Here is a 19,030-nt window from a genome sequence, read left to right on the forward strand (position 1 = left end):
AATTTGTGAATTCTATACCCAGTGGATCAGGGCTGTCTTAAATCTCCAGTTAAAGATCTTTTAATTCAGAATGATGATCAAATCTCACAGGTTGGAAGATCTGCTCTTTGTGAAGTGTGAAGTGCTTCCACTGTCTCATTCTGCCAGAACCATTTTATACACACACACGCACGCGTGCACGCACATATACACATACACACGCACACACCTAGACAAACGCACACACATGCACACACACACCTACACACACATACGCTTCCAAAATAAATTCAATAAATAAGACATCATGTTGTAAGGCAATGCTGATCATGTGTTTGTCACAATGAACAAATCAAGAAACATACATGTATCAATATGCACATTCATTAAGAGAAACCAGCCACCATGCTGCTATCAGTTGAAGCTACAAGGCCTTACAGGTGATCTCCTGTTGGACAGGCTCTGCCCCCACAGCGCCTCCCGCTGCTTTCCACTTGCAGGACGACCTGCTGGATTCAGGGCTCCAGCAGACTGGATGCAGTGCAACAACCAACCTTGATTCTATTCAGGAAAAGTCAAAACAGAAACAGAGAGTCTAAAGCCCAGCCACTCAGAGCCTCAGGACAATCCCGAGGTCTCCAGGTAACTCTGCAGCTTCCGAACCGTACTTCTGTCCAGGGAGCAAAGGTCAAAATCAAAAGTAGTATTTGTGATGTGGAAATGCCCCGTCTCCTCAATCAGGTTTACGATCTGGAAACCACAAGAAACAGCAGAATGTTTTTACCAACACTGAAACTTCAACAGCTTTCTGAACGGAGACAGCAGAATAAATGTTTACTTCTTTTACAAGAAGGAGAGAAAGAGTCTCAGAGACTTAAAGTTTTCCTTTTCTCATTTGAACAAGCGAAACCTTGGACCCATATTGTACTTGAAACCGATTGGAGACAGTGAAAACTCTGATTGGCTGTGGTCCTGATATTCGTGTACATGTCTGCGTTGTCAGCTGCAGTCAAGAGGCAAGAAGACCAGCCTGCTCAGATAGACAGACTGGTAGTAGCGCAGATGGGTAGAGAAAATGAAAAGGATGATTGACAGGTTTTCTGTCAACTTAAGGCCTGAACCGTCCGAAAAATCATTCCCAATGGTCTGACACAAAGTCATCAACCTCTGCCTCTACAATTTTTAAAGCACAATTTCAAATATTGCATTAGGGAAGGTTGATGGAAATGGCAAAATTTGAAATACTTTTCTTAATTCCACAAAAAGGTTTTAATGGCTAATGCACATTTGAAGAATTAGTAAAATTGTCAACTGTTTGTCAACATATTGACAAACAGCAAACATTAACCTCAGATGTTTACATTCGCTTATCTTGGTTGATTCGCTCAGAAAGCTACGCCACATTGATGCATTAATTCATGACCGAGTGCAGACAACTCATCCAGAATGTTCAAGTCCTTCATCACTCAGAAGTAATAATGTTATGTTCTGATTAACTAAATTTGGTGATTTCTTTAGATTAAGTCAGAATCACAAACATGCAGAAATACATATCTGAAAAAAGTCAGTTTCATTTTCTGACTTCAGTTGATCAAAGTAAGGATTTTACTGTGAGGGACCGTTTTGTCTCCCATATAACTGCTCTGGTCAACATTTTTGGAGCCCAGGATGTAGAAGTGTTTATTATGCATCAGTGCTTGAGTCAAAATGACATATTGACAAATAAAGCTCACCTGCTGCAGTATATGGCCTTCCCTTAGTGTCATCAGTCTTTTGTGCAGCTCTACCAACTCATCCAGGTAAGCCTGGAAAACACAGCCACGTGCAGTTAGCTTCACGGCAATCAGTTTACATACCAAGGCAAAGAAATCCCAAAACAAAGGATAAAAGGGTCATTTTTGAGAAGTTGTTTTTGTATAGAAAATGGGAGCTGTGTGCACTTTTACAGCACTCTTTACAGTAACTTCCCAGATAGAAAAACATGAGTGAATCCACATTGAAACAACAAAAAGCAGAAACACTGAATCAACGTTGAAGCCTGACATTGAATCAATATTTAAAGTGTTCGGTGATTTATAAGTTGAATCAGCGTTAGGGTTTCAACCATAACTGACTAGTGTCATTGATATAGTTAGCAATGTTGATTCAAACATCATGTGAATGTGGATCTACATGCACACTTGTGTTGATTTTATACTGAAAGTTAAGGAATCAATATTGATTCATGTACATTTTTTGGTCTGATAGGTCTACATCATAACATACCATTAAAAGTTTATTCACTGGTGTTCAACACACAATGTTTTGGCAGACAATGCGTATTATGGCATTCACAATTATCTCAAATTACTATATTTCCAAAAATGTGTGTACACAACTTAAAAAATTACTTAGAAAGTAGGAGGGAAGGTGGGAAAGGGAGGAGAAGTGACAAACATTGTGACAAACATTGATTCGACATTGACCGGCATCAATGTCAAATCGATGTTTGGCATTGATCAGACGTTGGCATTTCAATCATTAGATTTCAACCACAACACAACATTGATTCAATTACATATTTTCAACATTGGTTACTTGACTAGAATTAGATGATTTTTTTATGGCTGATCCACCATCAATCATCGACCTCAATCAAAAATCTACCTTTTTGACCATAATTCAACACTGAATTACCGTTCCTTGCTATCTGTGTATACAGTACTCTTCATTTGAATGTTGACCCAGTGGGTTTACCTTGTCACAGTCTAGGTTTTCATTCTTGTCTTGCTTGCTCTGTCTGATGGGGCTCCTCACCTCTAGAATCTGGAAAAGAACATAGTCACACTGTTTACAACAGCATACAGTTGACTGCTTGGTTCTCACGTCAGGTAATTTATGGAATACATAGCTGTAGAGCGCTTTAATATTCTACCTGGTTATTGGTGCTTTTTATCAAAGCTGGGGCCTCTTTGTGGGTGGGGGATGAGGGAGAGGAGCCATCAGTCTCACTGCCATCACTTAAACTAACCCTGAGGACAACAAAGTCCTCAGGGTTAGTTGTGTCCTCATAACAAAGGAAAAAAAACATTTATATTAGGGCCTGGACTTTAACGCATTAATTTTGATTCATTAATTACATACATTTTAACATGTAAAAATTTTGTATGCAATTAATCTTTTTTTCCATTCAAAAGCTCCTTTATATCACTGACGTGAGACAAGCATCATATTTCTACACCAGAAGAAGCCAGATGCAGTAAATATGGGAATAAATAATAGATGAAATTTATAATAATGAAGTCACAGTTGTTTCTTTTTATCAGCTTCCTTTGTCTTGTTATGATCTTGTGGCAAGACTGTCGGCTCTCATTGCTCAATAACTTTAAAATCCATTCACAGACGGCATCGTCCATTAATACTGCCATAAACAGAGCGCTGTTGTGTGACGTCTGCATTCTTCTTATGCTCATGAGGGTTGCTTTGGTGTCGTAAACCGTTCACGCAGAAATGTGATTAAGGTTACATCATTCAGTAGTATGCATGAGCACCAAAAAAACATTGGATTTCAGTGGAAAAAAATGGAATTGAGCATCAGGACTTGCTGTGCGAGAATAGCCGTAAGATGCTTTTCCACTAGATCGCTTCTAACTGGTTTGGTCCCAGTCCAGATTCTTTTTCCATTAGCAGATCTGGCACGGCTCTGCCTGGCTGTACTCAGATTTTTGTACCTACTTCAACAGTAGTACCAGCTGTACCGAGCTGAATACTGCACCAAAGTGATTGGATTGACAGCTGACCGCAGTCGTTGACTGACTTGTGATTATCTCTCAAAACTCCAAACAACATTACAGTTTAGCTGTGGGCCACAAACATGCTGTTTGCCATCAGAGACCTGCTCAGTACAGAGAAGTATAATTATGAGTTTAATCAGGAGCAGCGGCAGGAACACATGCTACGTTTTGGAGTGGAATGACCGTGATTTAGTAGCGCTGCTAGTAGTTCATCGCTCTGAAGAATGAACAGCAATAAAGAAGAGAGAAACGGTGAAGCTGTAGTCAGATTTCTGTCTGAGTACCAGTTTAGTGGCACACATCTCAACCTAATACTATGTAGTTATGTGAATTTTACTTTTCCTTTGAATAAAATAAAGTTCATGAGTGGCTACTGGTTTACATATTTTGTACCTAAATCCAAAAGGTTACACATTTAAAACAATAAAGTGCCAGAATGTAATTATATTTTTATGTGTAACGGAATAATCAGCTGATCTGAGTCTTTGTTATTATGTTTGAGCAATGAATTTCTATAAGACAAAATAAAATATCTAGGTTTATTTGAGTCCATCAGAACCAGAACCTGGAGGTTTTGCATTGCTGAGTGTTGATGCAAACATCAGGAGAGTTGATCACAGCTGCTATGCTCTCATGGACCGCACACAATAGTGAGGAACAGCATGTAATGGAGAAGCTCACTACCTGGGATAGAACCAAACTGCACATTGACTGGTTAGTGCATGACTTGTCAGTGGGAAAGCATCTTTAGTGGTTTCACTATTTAGCAAGATGAGGAGCTGTTTGTTAATGGACATTTTCTGTCTTAGTTGGTATCCGCAGTAGAACGGAACATTGCAATGCAACAGACTCTATACCAACTGTGCACCTGGAAAACACACCTTGCTGTTGGAACTGGAGCAGACTCATCAGTTTTTCAGGGTTTTTCTTGTTTGTTTGCCTCATAGGCAAAATACCTCCAAATTATGAATATAGTGGGTAGCTGCTGTAGGAAGATATGCACCAGTTTAGGGAGATGAAAATCACTTTGGCCGTTTCAAATTTATTGTATTGTATTATTATACAATATATTATATTGTATTTAAAAAAATGTTTTAATTTTTTTATTATAATTATTATTATACCTAAATATGGATTATTTTGCAAGATCTGATGATACTCTGCTCTGCCTACTGGTCACTAACCTGTGTTGGTGGTGTGTGAGACGTGTTTGTGTTGGTCGTTCTGCATCAGAGTCCATGTTGTGATCTTCAAGTTCTTCTGAATCGTCATCGTTGTCGTCTGACTGCAGATCTTGCACCACTGACTGCAGCGGCCCAAGCACTGCATGTCAAATACAATAACACACACAACTTTTCATTTATGAAATCATTGAAAGAGAGAAATGAAGTACAGTAATAAAAGTAGGATGTTGGATGTGGTGCTGGTTCCTATTGAAATTGGCCATTTTCTGGCACCTACCCTCTGTCCTGTTTAGACAGGGCTTGTTATGCTGCAGGGCTGGGTGACACATGAATTTGATCAAATTTTCTGTTCATTAAAATTTTATTCTTGGAAAATCTGGATCTCTTTTTTCCCCACCAATGAACTCCTTGGTTTTCTGTAGTTCAGAGTGATGTCAAGCCCACCACTCTCAGTTGTTTCCTGTCTGATGTTCTCTGTTTCCAACATTATTCAAAAGAAGTTTTGGTTTCCTTTTCTCCCCTAACGTTGCTTTAATCATTGAAGGTTGGCTTACTGCAATCTGCAGAGTTTCAGTTGCAGATTTTTTGTGAACTGGCACCTTGTAAATAGAATGGACTGAACTGCAGATATTGTTTGTGTGTAAACTCCTGTAAACAGCAGCTAGAGGGGAGTAATTCAGGTGTACTACCTTGACGTTTGTGGTGTGAGGGAGCAAAGCCTGAACTGGAGCTGGAACTGGCTGGACTGGGCTGTTCAGACTGAGAAAAAGAACACAAAGAAACCTCGTAGAGAAAATATACATGGTTTGTTCAGAAAATTGTTACCACCACCCACCAACACATCTGCTGACTCTAGTTGCAACTTTTACATTGGGAGATTTCTTCTCATTGACTGGTTAACTACAAACAATGAAAAACTAGTCTTTTTGAGAAACGACATTATAATAGCCATATGGAAAACAATAGTCCTGCTTTTTGATGCATCACTGAAAACACGTCATCCACAACAGCCGTACAGTGTAACGGATGTTCAACATCTCGGAATCAGACTTGATTTCAAATTCTGAGATCTCTGCTGGTGACTATTAAGAACCCCATAAGTAAGAACTATGATTTGCTGTAGAGTGAATAAGGAGTGGTGTGACAACTTTTGGTGATTAGCCAGAAATCTGGAAGGTGCATTTTTGTACAACCTGCAGGCAGTTAAATAATGTTTTATTTAGAATAATGCATCATAATCCAATCTGGAAGCGTGATGCATGAATAACATTTTCCAGCAATGTTCTGGATCAAGCAGCAGCTGGAGGGTTGATTTTTTTTTTAGTCAAACCTGAAAAGACACTGTTGTCTTTGATTAGTCCTCTAATCCTGGAAATATTATTCAGGTAATAGAAGGCTGACTTTGTAACTGTCTTTATGTGACTCTGAATGTTCAGGTCAGAGTTCACTATTACACCCAGATTTCAGGTCGGATCACTAGTTGTCAACTGTAGTAACTGAAGCTATGCATGGACTATATATCGTTCCTCTTTAGGTCCAAAAATAATAACTTCAGATTTGTTTCAGTTTAGCTGGAGAAAGTTTTGGCGCATCCAGACGTTTATCTGTTCTAAGCATCTGTTCAGTGATGGGTTCGGAGTCAAGTGGTGACATAGTAATGTAGAGATGTATGTCATCTGCATAGTTAAGGTAGCTAATCTTAGCTCCTCTTATAGCCTGAGCTAATGGGAGGAATAGGAGGGCTCCTAGGATTGAACCTTGGGGTACCCCACATGTGATTTCTGTGTGCTTCGATGAGAAGTTTCCTATTGCAATAAAGAAATCTCTGTATGCAAGATTTGAACCAGCTGAGTACTGGACCAGAGAGTCCAACCCAACTCTTCAGTCCTTTCAATAATATGTCATGGTGAATATTGTTAAATGCTGCGCTGAGGTCCAACAGAATCAGCACTGTGATTCTTCCACAGTTTATCTTTATATGAATGCTCTTAAACACTTTGACAAGGGCAGTCACAGTACTGTGGTGAGCACAGAAACCAGACTGAAGGACATCAAAGCGGTTGGTTATCATAAGGAAGCCATTTAACTGTTAAAACACTGCATTTTCAATAATTTTCCTGATGAATGGAATGTTGGAGACTGGCCAGTAATTTTGGAGGAGTGATTTGTCTAGATTGGTTTTTTTTAATCAGTGGTTTGATAACTGCCATTTTTAAAGCCTGGGGGAAACCCCTGATGAAAGCGATGAGTTTGTGATATGTTTTTGATGAGGGAATAACATTATAACATGATACAACACTAAAGAAGTCAATTTTATGTAATACTCAATGCCTCTCTGACTCGTAGACCTTCCATTATATGAGGGAGTGAGAAACAACCCTTCTCCATCAAGTTAACTTGATTTTATACGAGAAGGAACACCTTCCTTTAAAACTGGTCTATACTAATATTAAACACACTAATTACCCAGTTGCTACTTATCTTCCAATAGTAACAGTGACATGTTGCTTCTGTCTCTATATTGTCGTCCCTCCTCTCTGTGTCTGACAGAATGCCATCACCAAGGGCGTAAATCCCATCTCATTAATGGGTGGGGGACCATAAACAGGGAAATTTTTTAAGAGCAATTTTTTGGGGGGTTTGGGGTCAGCAAAGTTACAGTAAAATGTGGTTTAAATTTTCTTGTGTGTGTGATGAGCTGCACCATCAAAAATGACTAGTAAGTAGCAATGAATAACAAAAGTGCTTTTCTCAGTAAACAACCTGTTGAGACCCATATAAGTCAAACTAAGATTCAAATGTTGCTTAGATATGAGTTTGGTTCAGTGTCACAACTCTAGTGTCTGCTACACCTTTACAAAAACTTAAGGGTCTAAATAAAAACAAGTTTTAATAAGTAACTCTGCTTAATAAAATTCCTCATAAATATTGATTTATTGCAGTGGTTCTCAATACAAGTCATGTGTTATTTAAATTATAACTTAAGTTACTTTAAACTTTTATTTATTTATTTATTTTTCATGTTAAAACCTATAAATATGTAGGAACTGAACATTTGGGAAGTATCATAACTTAAACTTAAAGGTCAGCACCAGTTTTCTAGAAAAATATTCAGATTTTATATTGTGGTTTTAAAGTGTCTACGTTGAAGACGGTAAGATATAAAGGCATACTTTTTTTTTTTTTTACTGTCAGATGCAACAGTTTCTCTGCTCTCGGCTCCCATACAGAGCTGTTGGCTAGTGGTAATGCTCAGTTGCTCTCTCCCATTTCAAACTCTTTTTATTAAAGTAAGAGTTAGAGAGCTAAATATAATTTAAATACTGGCTACCTTAGAAAAGAAAAACGAGCTAAGTCTATGAAAGCAATGTAGCAGTTTTGCTAGTTTTGATTTCTAAGCCATAAGGTGGCAGTTTATCATGATTCAGCCAAAGTAATGAAATAACGAACTGTGGACTGATTTTTATTGTTAATGCGTTTCACTCTATTGACCAGCGAAAGTAAATAAAACGTGTTACATGTCTTTTGCTTTAAATATTTACTTACTGGAGGGTTTTTTGTTAGTGCTGCAGACCCACAGCTGACAGGTTCACTTCACCTTCACAAGCTCTAATGGAGTCTGTGTAGTTCAGCTCTGCTGTTGCTCCTCCTACACTTTGGACTGAACCATTGATCTAACAATAGTGGGGGGGGACCTAAAAATTAATTCTTATTTTTTTCTTAGATGAATGGCAGATTTACTTCATTCTTTGTTTCTATTGCCTTTTATAAACTGATATTGTTTAAATACAAGGGTTTCATTCATGATTTCTTTGGGGGGATTTTAGACTTTTCCAAGATTGGGGGGTCCGGACCCCACATTAAAAATCACAAACATTCGAACTATGTGGCCATTTTTTTCTCAGGACAAATCAGGAACTTTCTATTTCTATTGAGTTAAATTGAGACATTTAGATCATGTCATACATCTTTGTTAAAACTTTTTGTGTAAATACCATGCTATTTGTTATACTTATTTTTAATACTATGTTTATTAGGCATTTTGATTATTCATACAAAAAAGGAAAAAGGAACAATAACAACAAGAGGACAAAGCTAATACAGCACTAATCTGGAGTCAAGTACATAAATTACAGCAATCACTATAAAAGCTATATACTTATTTTTTAAAAGTCAACCGTACTGAAGTAGTATCAAGCTTCCAATTTTTCAAATAGATTTGGATCCAAGTGTGCAAACTCTAATTCATGTGGGAGTGTCAGCATAAACCACAGTTGTCCAAGAAGACAAAGCGAACAGTGACCTCCAGCAGAAACATGAAAGAAAAAGAGCACAGTGAGGATAAAAGACTTCAGTGGTCATTACCTCCTGACAACAAACAACACACAGCTGGTCTGTTGGTTTATGGGATAGCTTCTTCAATGTGCCATAAATCTCAGTACCACTCCTTTTTAGGGCTTTTGTCCTGCTCCACTCCAGCCCATTAAAGTTCAATATCAGTCTGCTGAGATGAATCAGGCCTCTTCCCTCAGTGACAGCAACAAGTTGGATATTTAAAAAGAAATGCAATTGTGTCATATGCATATATAAAAAAAAATAGGGAAAAAGGTCAATATATTTCGTCATTCACCTCAGAACACAGAAACTCATCATATATATTTTTTACGGAGTGAAATATTTTAAGCCTTCATTGCTTGTAATTTTGATGATTACTGGATACAGAGAATGAAAAACCAAAATTAAGCATCTCAGAAAATTTGAATATTATAAAAAGGCAAATGAACAGAAAGTTGTGTGGAAGGAAAGTGTGGTAAGAAAAGGTGCACTAGCATCGGAGGTTGAGAAATTCTTTTAAGGAATAAAGGAAGTGTCACAAGGAATGGGTTGCTTTTTCCTTCCACTCAACTTTCCATGTATTTGAATTTTTTACAATATTAAAATTTTCTGAAACACTGAATTTTGTGTTTTCATTATCTGCATAGTGACAAGAAAAAATTATTTTGCAAAGTGACAAGAAAAAAAGGCTTGAAATATTTCACACTGTGTATATATGTAATTTACACAGTGTGCACACTTATTAGGCAAGGGAGTATATTGACTATTTTATCACTTTTAGGCATATTTTCTCATTTCAAGGTGGATAAACTTGATTGCTTAATGGATTTACTCACAACAAGTGATGTGTATCTATTTAATAAGGTGCTTGTGGCCTATGGATGTCAACACCTTAAATCAAGGTGTACATAATTATTAGGCAGATTCTTTTCTTTAGGGAAAATGGGTTTTGGATTGGAGAGTAGGGGAAATTTGTAGCAGTTTGCTGCTACCATCAGAGGGGCAGGAGGTGAGGGGTCTGGCAATACAATTACTATAATACAGAAATTTATGGTAAAAACTAATAATTTACAGGGGTAAAATACGGTGGTTTCCCAGCCAAAAAGGGAGACTTGACAAGTTGACAGGTATGCCAAAAAGAGATTTAAATGACTCTGAAACATCAAAAATGACCAAAAGTCTCCCAGAGGGATGCAGAACTCATGAAACTGCAAAAATATTGGGGTGTGATCACAGAACTATCTAATATTTCCTAGCAAATAGTCAACAGGGTTCAGTAAACATGTTGAGAAAAAAAGATGCAAATTAACTGCCAAGGATTTAAGAAAAATCATACGTGAAGCCACCAGGAAGTCTGTACTTTCCAGTTTTGTCATATTCCATAACAACTACCTCCCTGTAGTACCTAGAAGTACCAAATATTCAGAGCTCAGAGACATGGCCAAGGTCAGGAAGGCTGAGACTCAGCCACCATTGAACCAGATTTCAGCTGAAGCCTAAAGACTGGGCAGAGAAATATCTGAAGGCAGATTTTTCAAAGGTTTTATGGATGAGACAAGAATGACTCTTGACAGACCAGATAGATGGTCCAGTGGGTGCATCAATAACAGGCACAGAGTCTACAAAAGCCATCAAACACCAGTTCACCCAGGATGTAAACCTCTTTGACTCCTCCACTCTGTTTTATGCAAACTGTAGGCGATATCACCCAGTCCACTCCCACATGCAGGGTGCTCTAAACATGATTTTCATGCAAAACACTCTGCTTTAGCTTGTCATTATCACCAACTCCACATTTCCTCTCCTGTGATTTTTCAAGCACACTGCTCACACAAGTAAATGAGAGCAGTGGTCTGTTGGCCTGGTGCTCAGCCACGGGGTTGGTAGCTTGGGGAGAATCAAACACCTGGCATTTGTCACCATACATCCCCTTTTACAACCTTTACCATCCTCATTCCCTGTATGATAAAAGTTTAAAGTCTTTGTCCATACAGCACAGACAAAGAAACACTGGTTCGGATCATACTTGTTAATAACACCCCTGCCAGAGTAAACTGCTTCTCCACAGAACATGCACAAAAGAAACAGTCCTCTGCCCCTTTTACACAAACTTTTAAAAATAGAAATAAAAACAGCAATGCAGTAAAGAAAACTATTCAAAGCAGTGGGATTCAGACTTTCACTACACATACTAACCCTTTTCCCTCTCTCACAAAGATTAAAGTCAAACTCTTTGGCATTCATGACAGTATCTCTTTTTTTTTCTCCTCAGGTGTAAAACCATAAATTTTTCCTGTCTGCTATTTGGCTTTATTACCGCCTTTCTTTATGGGGAGGTTCTCCACCAAATGTGTGTGGACCAGGCAACCCAGTCAAATGTCTTTACTAATGAAAAGAGCCACTACAGGGAAGTTTTTCCCTGCAGTGGCACTTACAGGAAGTTTTTCTTTCCTGTAAGTGCAGAGGAACGGTACAAAAATAAGCAGTTTTCCTATATTTTAAGTATTGGTGGGGTGAAATGATGCTGTTTTGGTCATAAAGGCAACTGCAAAATGCATCTTATAACTATTCTTCACAACTTTGATCATTTCCTGTTGGCCACACATACAGCTGAACTCCTACCTCAGTTTATTAGGTGTCCACCCCTTCACCCAGCCCCCAACAGCTTGCCAGACCACCATTAAGACTCTCTTCCTGCTGGTTCTTTGATTTTATTGTACTCCACACCAAGGAAGGACTAGCCACCAACATTTCCCCCTTCTGAAGTTTCACTGGAAGTGTTTCCCACAAGACACACCAGTAACATTTACTAATTTGCTTCTTAAAACTCTTAAGAGTGGAGAAGTAATGTGCTCAACTTACATCTGACTTTGTCTGATCTTCCATATCAGAGTCGTTGGGGTCCACCAACTCCTGGAACGGTGGAAGCCTGGACACTTTCTTGCGCTCTGCTTCATCCAGTTCTGGGCGTAGTTTAGTTGTTGCCATCTGCGATTTTTTCTTGTCGGAATAATGAGAGTCTGAACCTAATGTTTGCTTTACTGATGATTCCAGATACCCCTTTCTGCGTTTTTTGGTCATAAGATCATCACTGTCCAACACAGAGAGGCGCTTGTTTAAGCCTAATCCATGGGTCACTGACTCACTTCGATGCTCCTTGGACAAAGACTTGGGTTCCTTAAAACCCATCTTAGGATTGCTATCTCTCAGTGGCTGATTCTCTTTGGGTTTCCTTGAAGATTCTTTGGGGACTTTTGAGGATTCCCAGCCAGAGTCTCTAAAGGCACTTTTGGGCTCTTTCAAGTTTCTTAAAGGCTTGTCTTTGTGGTCCTTGGAGGGTTTGTGGAGTTTGGAAAAGTTGCTGCTGTTTGTGCTAGTGGTTGTGGCTGTTGTGAGTAGGTCAGTTTTACCTCCTTTGAAGCAATCCTACAGATAAAAAAAAACAAAACAAAACAAAAACATATTCAATAAACTTGAAGGGAAATAAAGAAACTAAGCTGCTTCTTGGTGCAAATTTGGTTTCTGGGAATCTCCTAAATTTTTCTGCTCAGTAAACTGTTCACTGTATTTGGATCAGGTTACAGAAATGTTTACCATCTACTTTCATTTAAAAAAGCAAACATTTTAAACTAATCAGTTCTTAGCAAGGCTACCCATCTCTGAATTTCCTGTTATGGCTAAAGTTCTTAAAAGGGTTGTGACACACTATAATTCAGATGACAAACATCTTGGACAAATTTTAATCTGGTTTTTGTTGAGTAAGAGTCCTAAATGACTTACTCAAAAGAATCTGCACTTAAGTGAACCAGATTTAAATTATCTCTGACACCTTTGATTATTCAGTACTATACCAAAAACAAAAATTCCTGGGCACGTATATCTGGTTTGGCTTGCTTCTTATTTTTTGTTCAGAAGTATTTATGCAGCTCAATCAAATCTTAAATCATCTTTAGGCCTTGTATATGTAGTCGGATCTTCATAAAAATCAATTATCTCCGCTATATTGTACAAAAGGAATAATACAAGATCAGTTTCAGACATGAAATTTGTATCCTCACAAAAAGCACTGTTTTAGACATGACAAACCTATAGGCGGCAGTGTAGCGTAAAGCTAAAACCTGTGTCAGCCAATCAGATCATAGACATGAAGACGCCTCATTGAGCGCTGAGTCCTACATTACGTCACCGCCATCTTGTATGTGGCAGCAGAGCGAACGGAGCTCCTTAAGTCCTGTGCTGTGTGGACTTATTTCAATCGTTTTACAATACAAACTATATTCATCGACATTACCTTTCACAGCTGAGGATGAAAGAACAGAATTACTTGACTTTGCAGCCAGAAACTAGCTTCTAAACAACCGAGAAATAGTTCCTCTGTAGCTAAATTGACCCGAAGTAACCACTGATTGTTAGCGTAGCTAACGTTTTCATGCTGTGTTTTCTAATGAGAGAGGGCTGATGAGAAACCGCTGTTAGAGGAGAAGTGCATTAAAGACTAGATGATTTTGTGAGGAAAGGTCAGTCAGGATCAGTGCCGGAGCTACTGTTCTTCAATCTCTGTTTTACAGCTCAGCTTCACAATGCCGGTATTTAGCTATAAAGATGCTACAAGTCAGAGCCCAACATGCTGAAAATGTCTTTTTTCTGAATGTGAAGGAAAAATATATATTTTCTATAACACTTTTGGATAATTTCTCTTTTATCCTTGCCTTTAGCCTGTGTACCAGGATGTCTCTGGACTTCTCCCAGTCTGACCAGCAGACTGAAGCCCTGCCTGTGGTCAGTGTTCCCAGTATAATAAATAAATGTGTTTTATTCTTTAACTTTTTATGTATTTTTAAATATCTCGATCTGAAGTATTAGTGTATTAATAAAGCTTATGTAATGAAATAAAAATAATTTACTCTGTTAGAATAATTTTCACTCTTTGCTGTCAATAGTAGAGTTGGCATACTCTAAAAAAATTTTTCCAAAAAAAGTAAGAAAAATATGTAGTTTAATGTTTGACAATGACTGATTTATCAAAGTCATTGTCAAATGACTTGAGTGATTGAGTGTCTCAATCACTCTCCATGTGCTTTTGCACCCAAGTCATTGTCAAATGACAATGACAAAGTCATTGTCAAATGACAATGACTTTGATAAATCAAGTCATTTATCAATAATATATATACAAAATAAATACAAGAAAATATTTTTTTTCTTGTCTTGAAATGTTAAATGTTATGGAATGATGTAAATATGTTCTTTAATAAAACACTGTAAAAGTGTGTGTTTGTTCATCAATGGCAATATAAAAACTATCAGAATCATTTCTAGCCAATAAAAACATGGTGCTCTTTATTCAGAAATCCCCCAAAACAATTAAATAATCACATCAAAAGTTAGAAACTCTGTCTTTAGTGCTTACTGATTACCAAATACATTAGTGTGTGTGAAAAAATGTGTCAATGACAGGTATTAACTTAAAATACTTTGTAGAACAGCACTTTCTGAAGTTCGGTCCATTTACTTGTATTAGCTTACGGCACATAGGCCACATTCAATATGGCGGACGCTGTGACGTATCGCAGCAACGGGCTGACCCGCTCCATAAGGCATCTACGTATTCATGTCTATGAATCAGTTTGCTTCAAAACAACCATGATTTCCTGCTTCCAAATAAACATGGCACCAGGAGGCAGTTACAGAAGTTGAACTACTTTTAAGTAAAAGAATATTAGAATATAAACTTATGTTGATTAGAATCATATCAAAGCATGTATGTGGATATATTGATGCATTATTTGTTACAGGCTGTTTTGTGTGTGTCCCTAAATCTCTGTTTTCCAATGTACACACAAAAAAACCCACAAATACTATTGTTTTTCAAATCTCCATTTTGGTTTTATAAATTATTAATTTTTAGTGATAGTAAACTGAGCTTTTGTGTGGATGAAAGGCCAAAATGCATAAAAAATTGCTTTCCCAGACATCCAGCTTTGTGTGGAGTAGATCTTACTGTTTAGCATAATGTTCTATTGGGTTCTGTTGTGTATTTGATGCCTTGCAGTGCCTTCAAGTGCTCCAATAGCACATCTTTAAGGTCTTTAGGTATTTGTTTGTTTTTCAATACTGAATACAGTATGGCTGTATGTCTTCAGGAACCTGGGCTTAATGGATGGTATCTTGTTGAATCAATGCTACAAACTGAAAGTGATGGTGGAAATGATCCATCAAAGTGCTAAGCATGACATTTTATACAGCCTTGGTTTTTATCTACTTTTATATGTGGAAGCTTCCATTTTCAGGGCATGTTTTGAGATGGTGCTTCCACTTTAAGCATGTTCAAAAGCTACTGTTAAATCCTCATCATGACATGGATGATCCTTAACACAATCCTTGGACCATATCAGAAAAATATTTGCTGAATATTAAACAATATTGATTCTGATTTACATAAATTTTCTTGAGACCTTTCCTTTTTTACAATTACAAATGTCTCAATCACTCTCCATGCGCTTTAGCACCTAAGCTACTAAAAATATACATCATACCTGGGTCTTAAGAGCAGGAATGACTCCATAGCATGTTAGTAACACTTTAAATATTGTACCCAATATGGTACACAGTGCAGTCACAAATATAATACATCTCTACTGGGCACCTAGCTGAAAGGTAAACAATGTATGGCTTTCAAGCAAAAATAACAGATAGTCATGGTTTGCGTATACAAACATATATTCTTTTGGTTCCTTTGTGTGTACTCACTGTATTCTGTGAGCTGTGTTGACTCCATGCACATGGTCTGTGGGTGATTGAGATTTCATAGCCATGCAGTACTGATTGCCTACATTTCACAAGACAAATTCCTTCATTTCCCACAATTCGAATGGATCAACATGTTTGGTGAGCTAGTTGGACACCTAGCTTCACAAAGTCTAGGATGATATGGTTAATTTGTTATGCCTTTATTGGTGCTTGATAACTTTAGAAGGACATTTTGAAGAGCACTATCCACACACCGAAAGCATGGAGGTGGGACCAAAATACATTGGAGGTGTTTTGCAGTGAATTATATAGGCAACCTAATCAAAGTAAATAGCATCATGATTATGAACAAAGAAGATATCAAAATTGTCAAGATTTGCAGAAAAACTTTAGCTTGGGTAACACTGGAAATTTCAGTTACTCAAAACTCAAAGCTAAATGGCATAAAAATAACTAGTTAGCACACAAACATAATATGTTTAATATTATTAAAGCTTTGAAGATCTGACTGTGGTTGGGCCGCAGTCCTTAGCTTCCACCAATCTTCAGCTGGTGGGAGCTAAAGATTGGGGTGATGGCAAAGAGCCCATCTAATTTCAAAGATTAGAGCTCATCACAATGGCTGAATAATTAAGGATTCCAGGGGAGAAATGCAAAAAGCATGTCAACAATTTATAAGAAGCATTTGAGCGGCTTTAATGGCAGTTGAGATTTTGCCATTGATTATTGAGAAGGGTATGAATAATGTTAATAATAATAATAATAATAAATTTTATTTGTAACGCACCTTATATTTCAAAGAAATCTCAAAGTGTTAGATATTATTATTATTATAGATAAGCTAACTTTTTTTTTTCTTTTTTCAAAATTATAGCCCTTGGACAAACTTCTTGGTTGAAAGAAAACAACTTTAAATCTAAGTCTGTCATTAAACTGTCATCAGTTTTGATCATAACTGTATATTGGTGTCATGTTATTTTGGCGTTAAGAACCTTTGGGAAAAAAGCATGTAATTTATGACATGAAAACTTTCTAAGAAAAATTACAAAATAACCCTAACTCAGCCCAGAAAGCCCAAAAAGAAAACCAAAGCCCAAAAGCATTCAGACACAAGGAAGTAGGAAATCCCTCCTTAGGTCAGTGGGCAAACGTAAAGAGGGGCTGATGTTTGGACGGGCTTCCACAACTGTGATCATACAGAGTTTCCAACAAAAGAGCTTTAAATATAGTTGAATGTTGAGGGGAAAAAAGCATCTGCTTTTTGTCATTCAGTGTTTAAACCAGATGTCTAGCAAAACCGACAGCCAAAGAACAACTGTCTGGAGGACTTATTTTGTACTAAAAGGACTTCAATCTATTTGAAGAACAAAGCTAGCAAAAACCTGGTGGCCATGTCAGTAGAAGATTAACCCTGTGCCTTTTATACAAGAGAAAACATACATGCCGCCCTGCCGTTTGGCATTACTATCTGTGAAAAGAGCACCATTCTTGAGAGAGAATCAAACTGGTCTCCTCAGTAGTTATCAGTGAGAGCAAACTCACAACTTCTTTTGAGCAGAGCTGTTCATTGGGATGAGGTAGTCTTTTCAACAGCTAGATTTTAAAAGTGAAGAAAGAGGCAATGAGGAGAAAGGAAGAAATGCAGTAGTTCCAATGACAGGGGCCATTTGTCCTCGGGTCTAACCTCCAGTCCTGTTGTCAATATTTCACCAACACAGTAAACCCATTAAAGTCGTCTAGACGACGGGTTCTGTTACAGCCCTGCCCAACCACCACTTAGACCTTTTATTTTGTGTATTGGCTGGGGACCCCAGAGGCCCTTAGCAGAACTCATTCAGAACTTCAGTGCACTCCTGCACTGCAGTTAACCTGCTTCCCCTCCTCGGCTGCCTGACATCAATAAGCTGTGGCAACAGCACTTAGCATCTCTTGGCTATTCATATTAAAGAGATGAGTAGAGTGACCCTATACAAATCCCATGACAAAGGGGTTTTTTACACCTGGTGCTCTGGTAGACTTGGTTTATTATTTATATTTGATTTGTATAGCATTTTTATAACAACTGAAGATACTATAGTATACATTATAATATGTGGCTTGAAAATACTTAATACTGGCCAAATACATGAAGTTTAAAGACTTTAAAGGTGGAACGATATGAGCACTGTGTGATCAGGGCAGACGGCACTAGAAAAAACCATTCAGTGATGTAGTGCATCTGGAATAGTCACCTTTGAAGTGTGGAAGCTCTTGCTTCTCTTTGGATCGGAGGACAAAGACGTCAGTGAGTTGTTGGGAAGTGCTGGCAGCTTGAGGTGCTGGCTGAACAGAAAGGTTGATCCTTCCTGCATTACCATCACCTGCCAGAGGAAAATATAACTGGATATTTTGGCTGTGAAGTACGACTTGGAGAGACACTCCTCATTTATCTGTTCAGATAATATTTGAATATTTGACTTAAATATGTAAATCTTTGAGTAAATGCCTTGATTATACCTGAATTTATTTTTTTGCTCATAATTTTATGTTTGCACAAAGTTCTACACAGATATAAAATAAAACAAAAAGCTAGGAGGTAATTTCAAAGAAACTACGACTTTCCATATGTAACATTTGGTAGGATTTTACTTAAACTCTGAAAAAGTTGGGAGTGAAAGAAAGAAGTTAAAAAGCACTTTTTAACTTGCAAAAAATTAATTAAACATACAGAACAACCAGAAAGCACTCATACATATTCAATGTATACTCTGCTGTCCTTTTCTAGATCTACAGAGTATAAATTGGTTGGACAGTCGGAGATGCAGTTGCAGGGTATTGTTAGCGAGGCCCTGTTCTAATTGTTGCATATATCATCCAACCTGATTTTTCCTTGGCTAGGAAGCCAAAGTAAGTCCGGTGTGTTTTGACCGTTATTCCTTTTAACACTACACACAACTATGATTTCAATAAATCCATCTAAAGGATAATCAGTGGAAATTACATATATATATATATATATATATATATATA

At 37.6% G+C, this 19,030-nt stretch overlaps 1 protein-coding gene across 1 annotated transcript in view; it reads right to left on the bottom strand.

Annotated features, from left to right (window-relative positions):
- mllt3 (MLLT3 super elongation complex subunit) overlaps nt 1–19,030 on the bottom strand; it is a gene marked incomplete at its 5' end in the record, with an annotated part of 29,448 nt that continues 10,418 nt past the window's right edge. The window contains 8 exons of the mRNA XM_016667059.1: nt 1–729; nt 1,713–1,784; nt 2,716–2,784; nt 2,894–2,990; nt 4,937–5,075; nt 5,626–5,695; nt 12,134–12,697; nt 18,253–18,381. Coding sequence (XP_016522545.1) covers nt 598–729; nt 1,713–1,784; nt 2,716–2,784; nt 2,894–2,990; nt 4,937–5,075; nt 5,626–5,695; nt 12,134–12,697; nt 18,253–18,381 — 1,272 coding nt within the window. The remainder of the gene's footprint in view (nt 730–1,712; nt 1,785–2,715; nt 2,785–2,893; nt 2,991–4,936; nt 5,076–5,625; nt 5,696–12,133; nt 12,698–18,252; nt 18,382–19,030) is intronic.

Source organism: Poecilia formosa, unplaced genomic scaffold (assembly GCF_000485575.1).
Source record: "Poecilia formosa unplaced genomic scaffold, Poecilia_formosa-5.1.2 Scaffold887, whole genome shotgun sequence".
NCBI lineage: Eukaryota > Metazoa > Chordata > Actinopteri > Cyprinodontiformes > Poeciliidae > Poecilia > Poecilia formosa.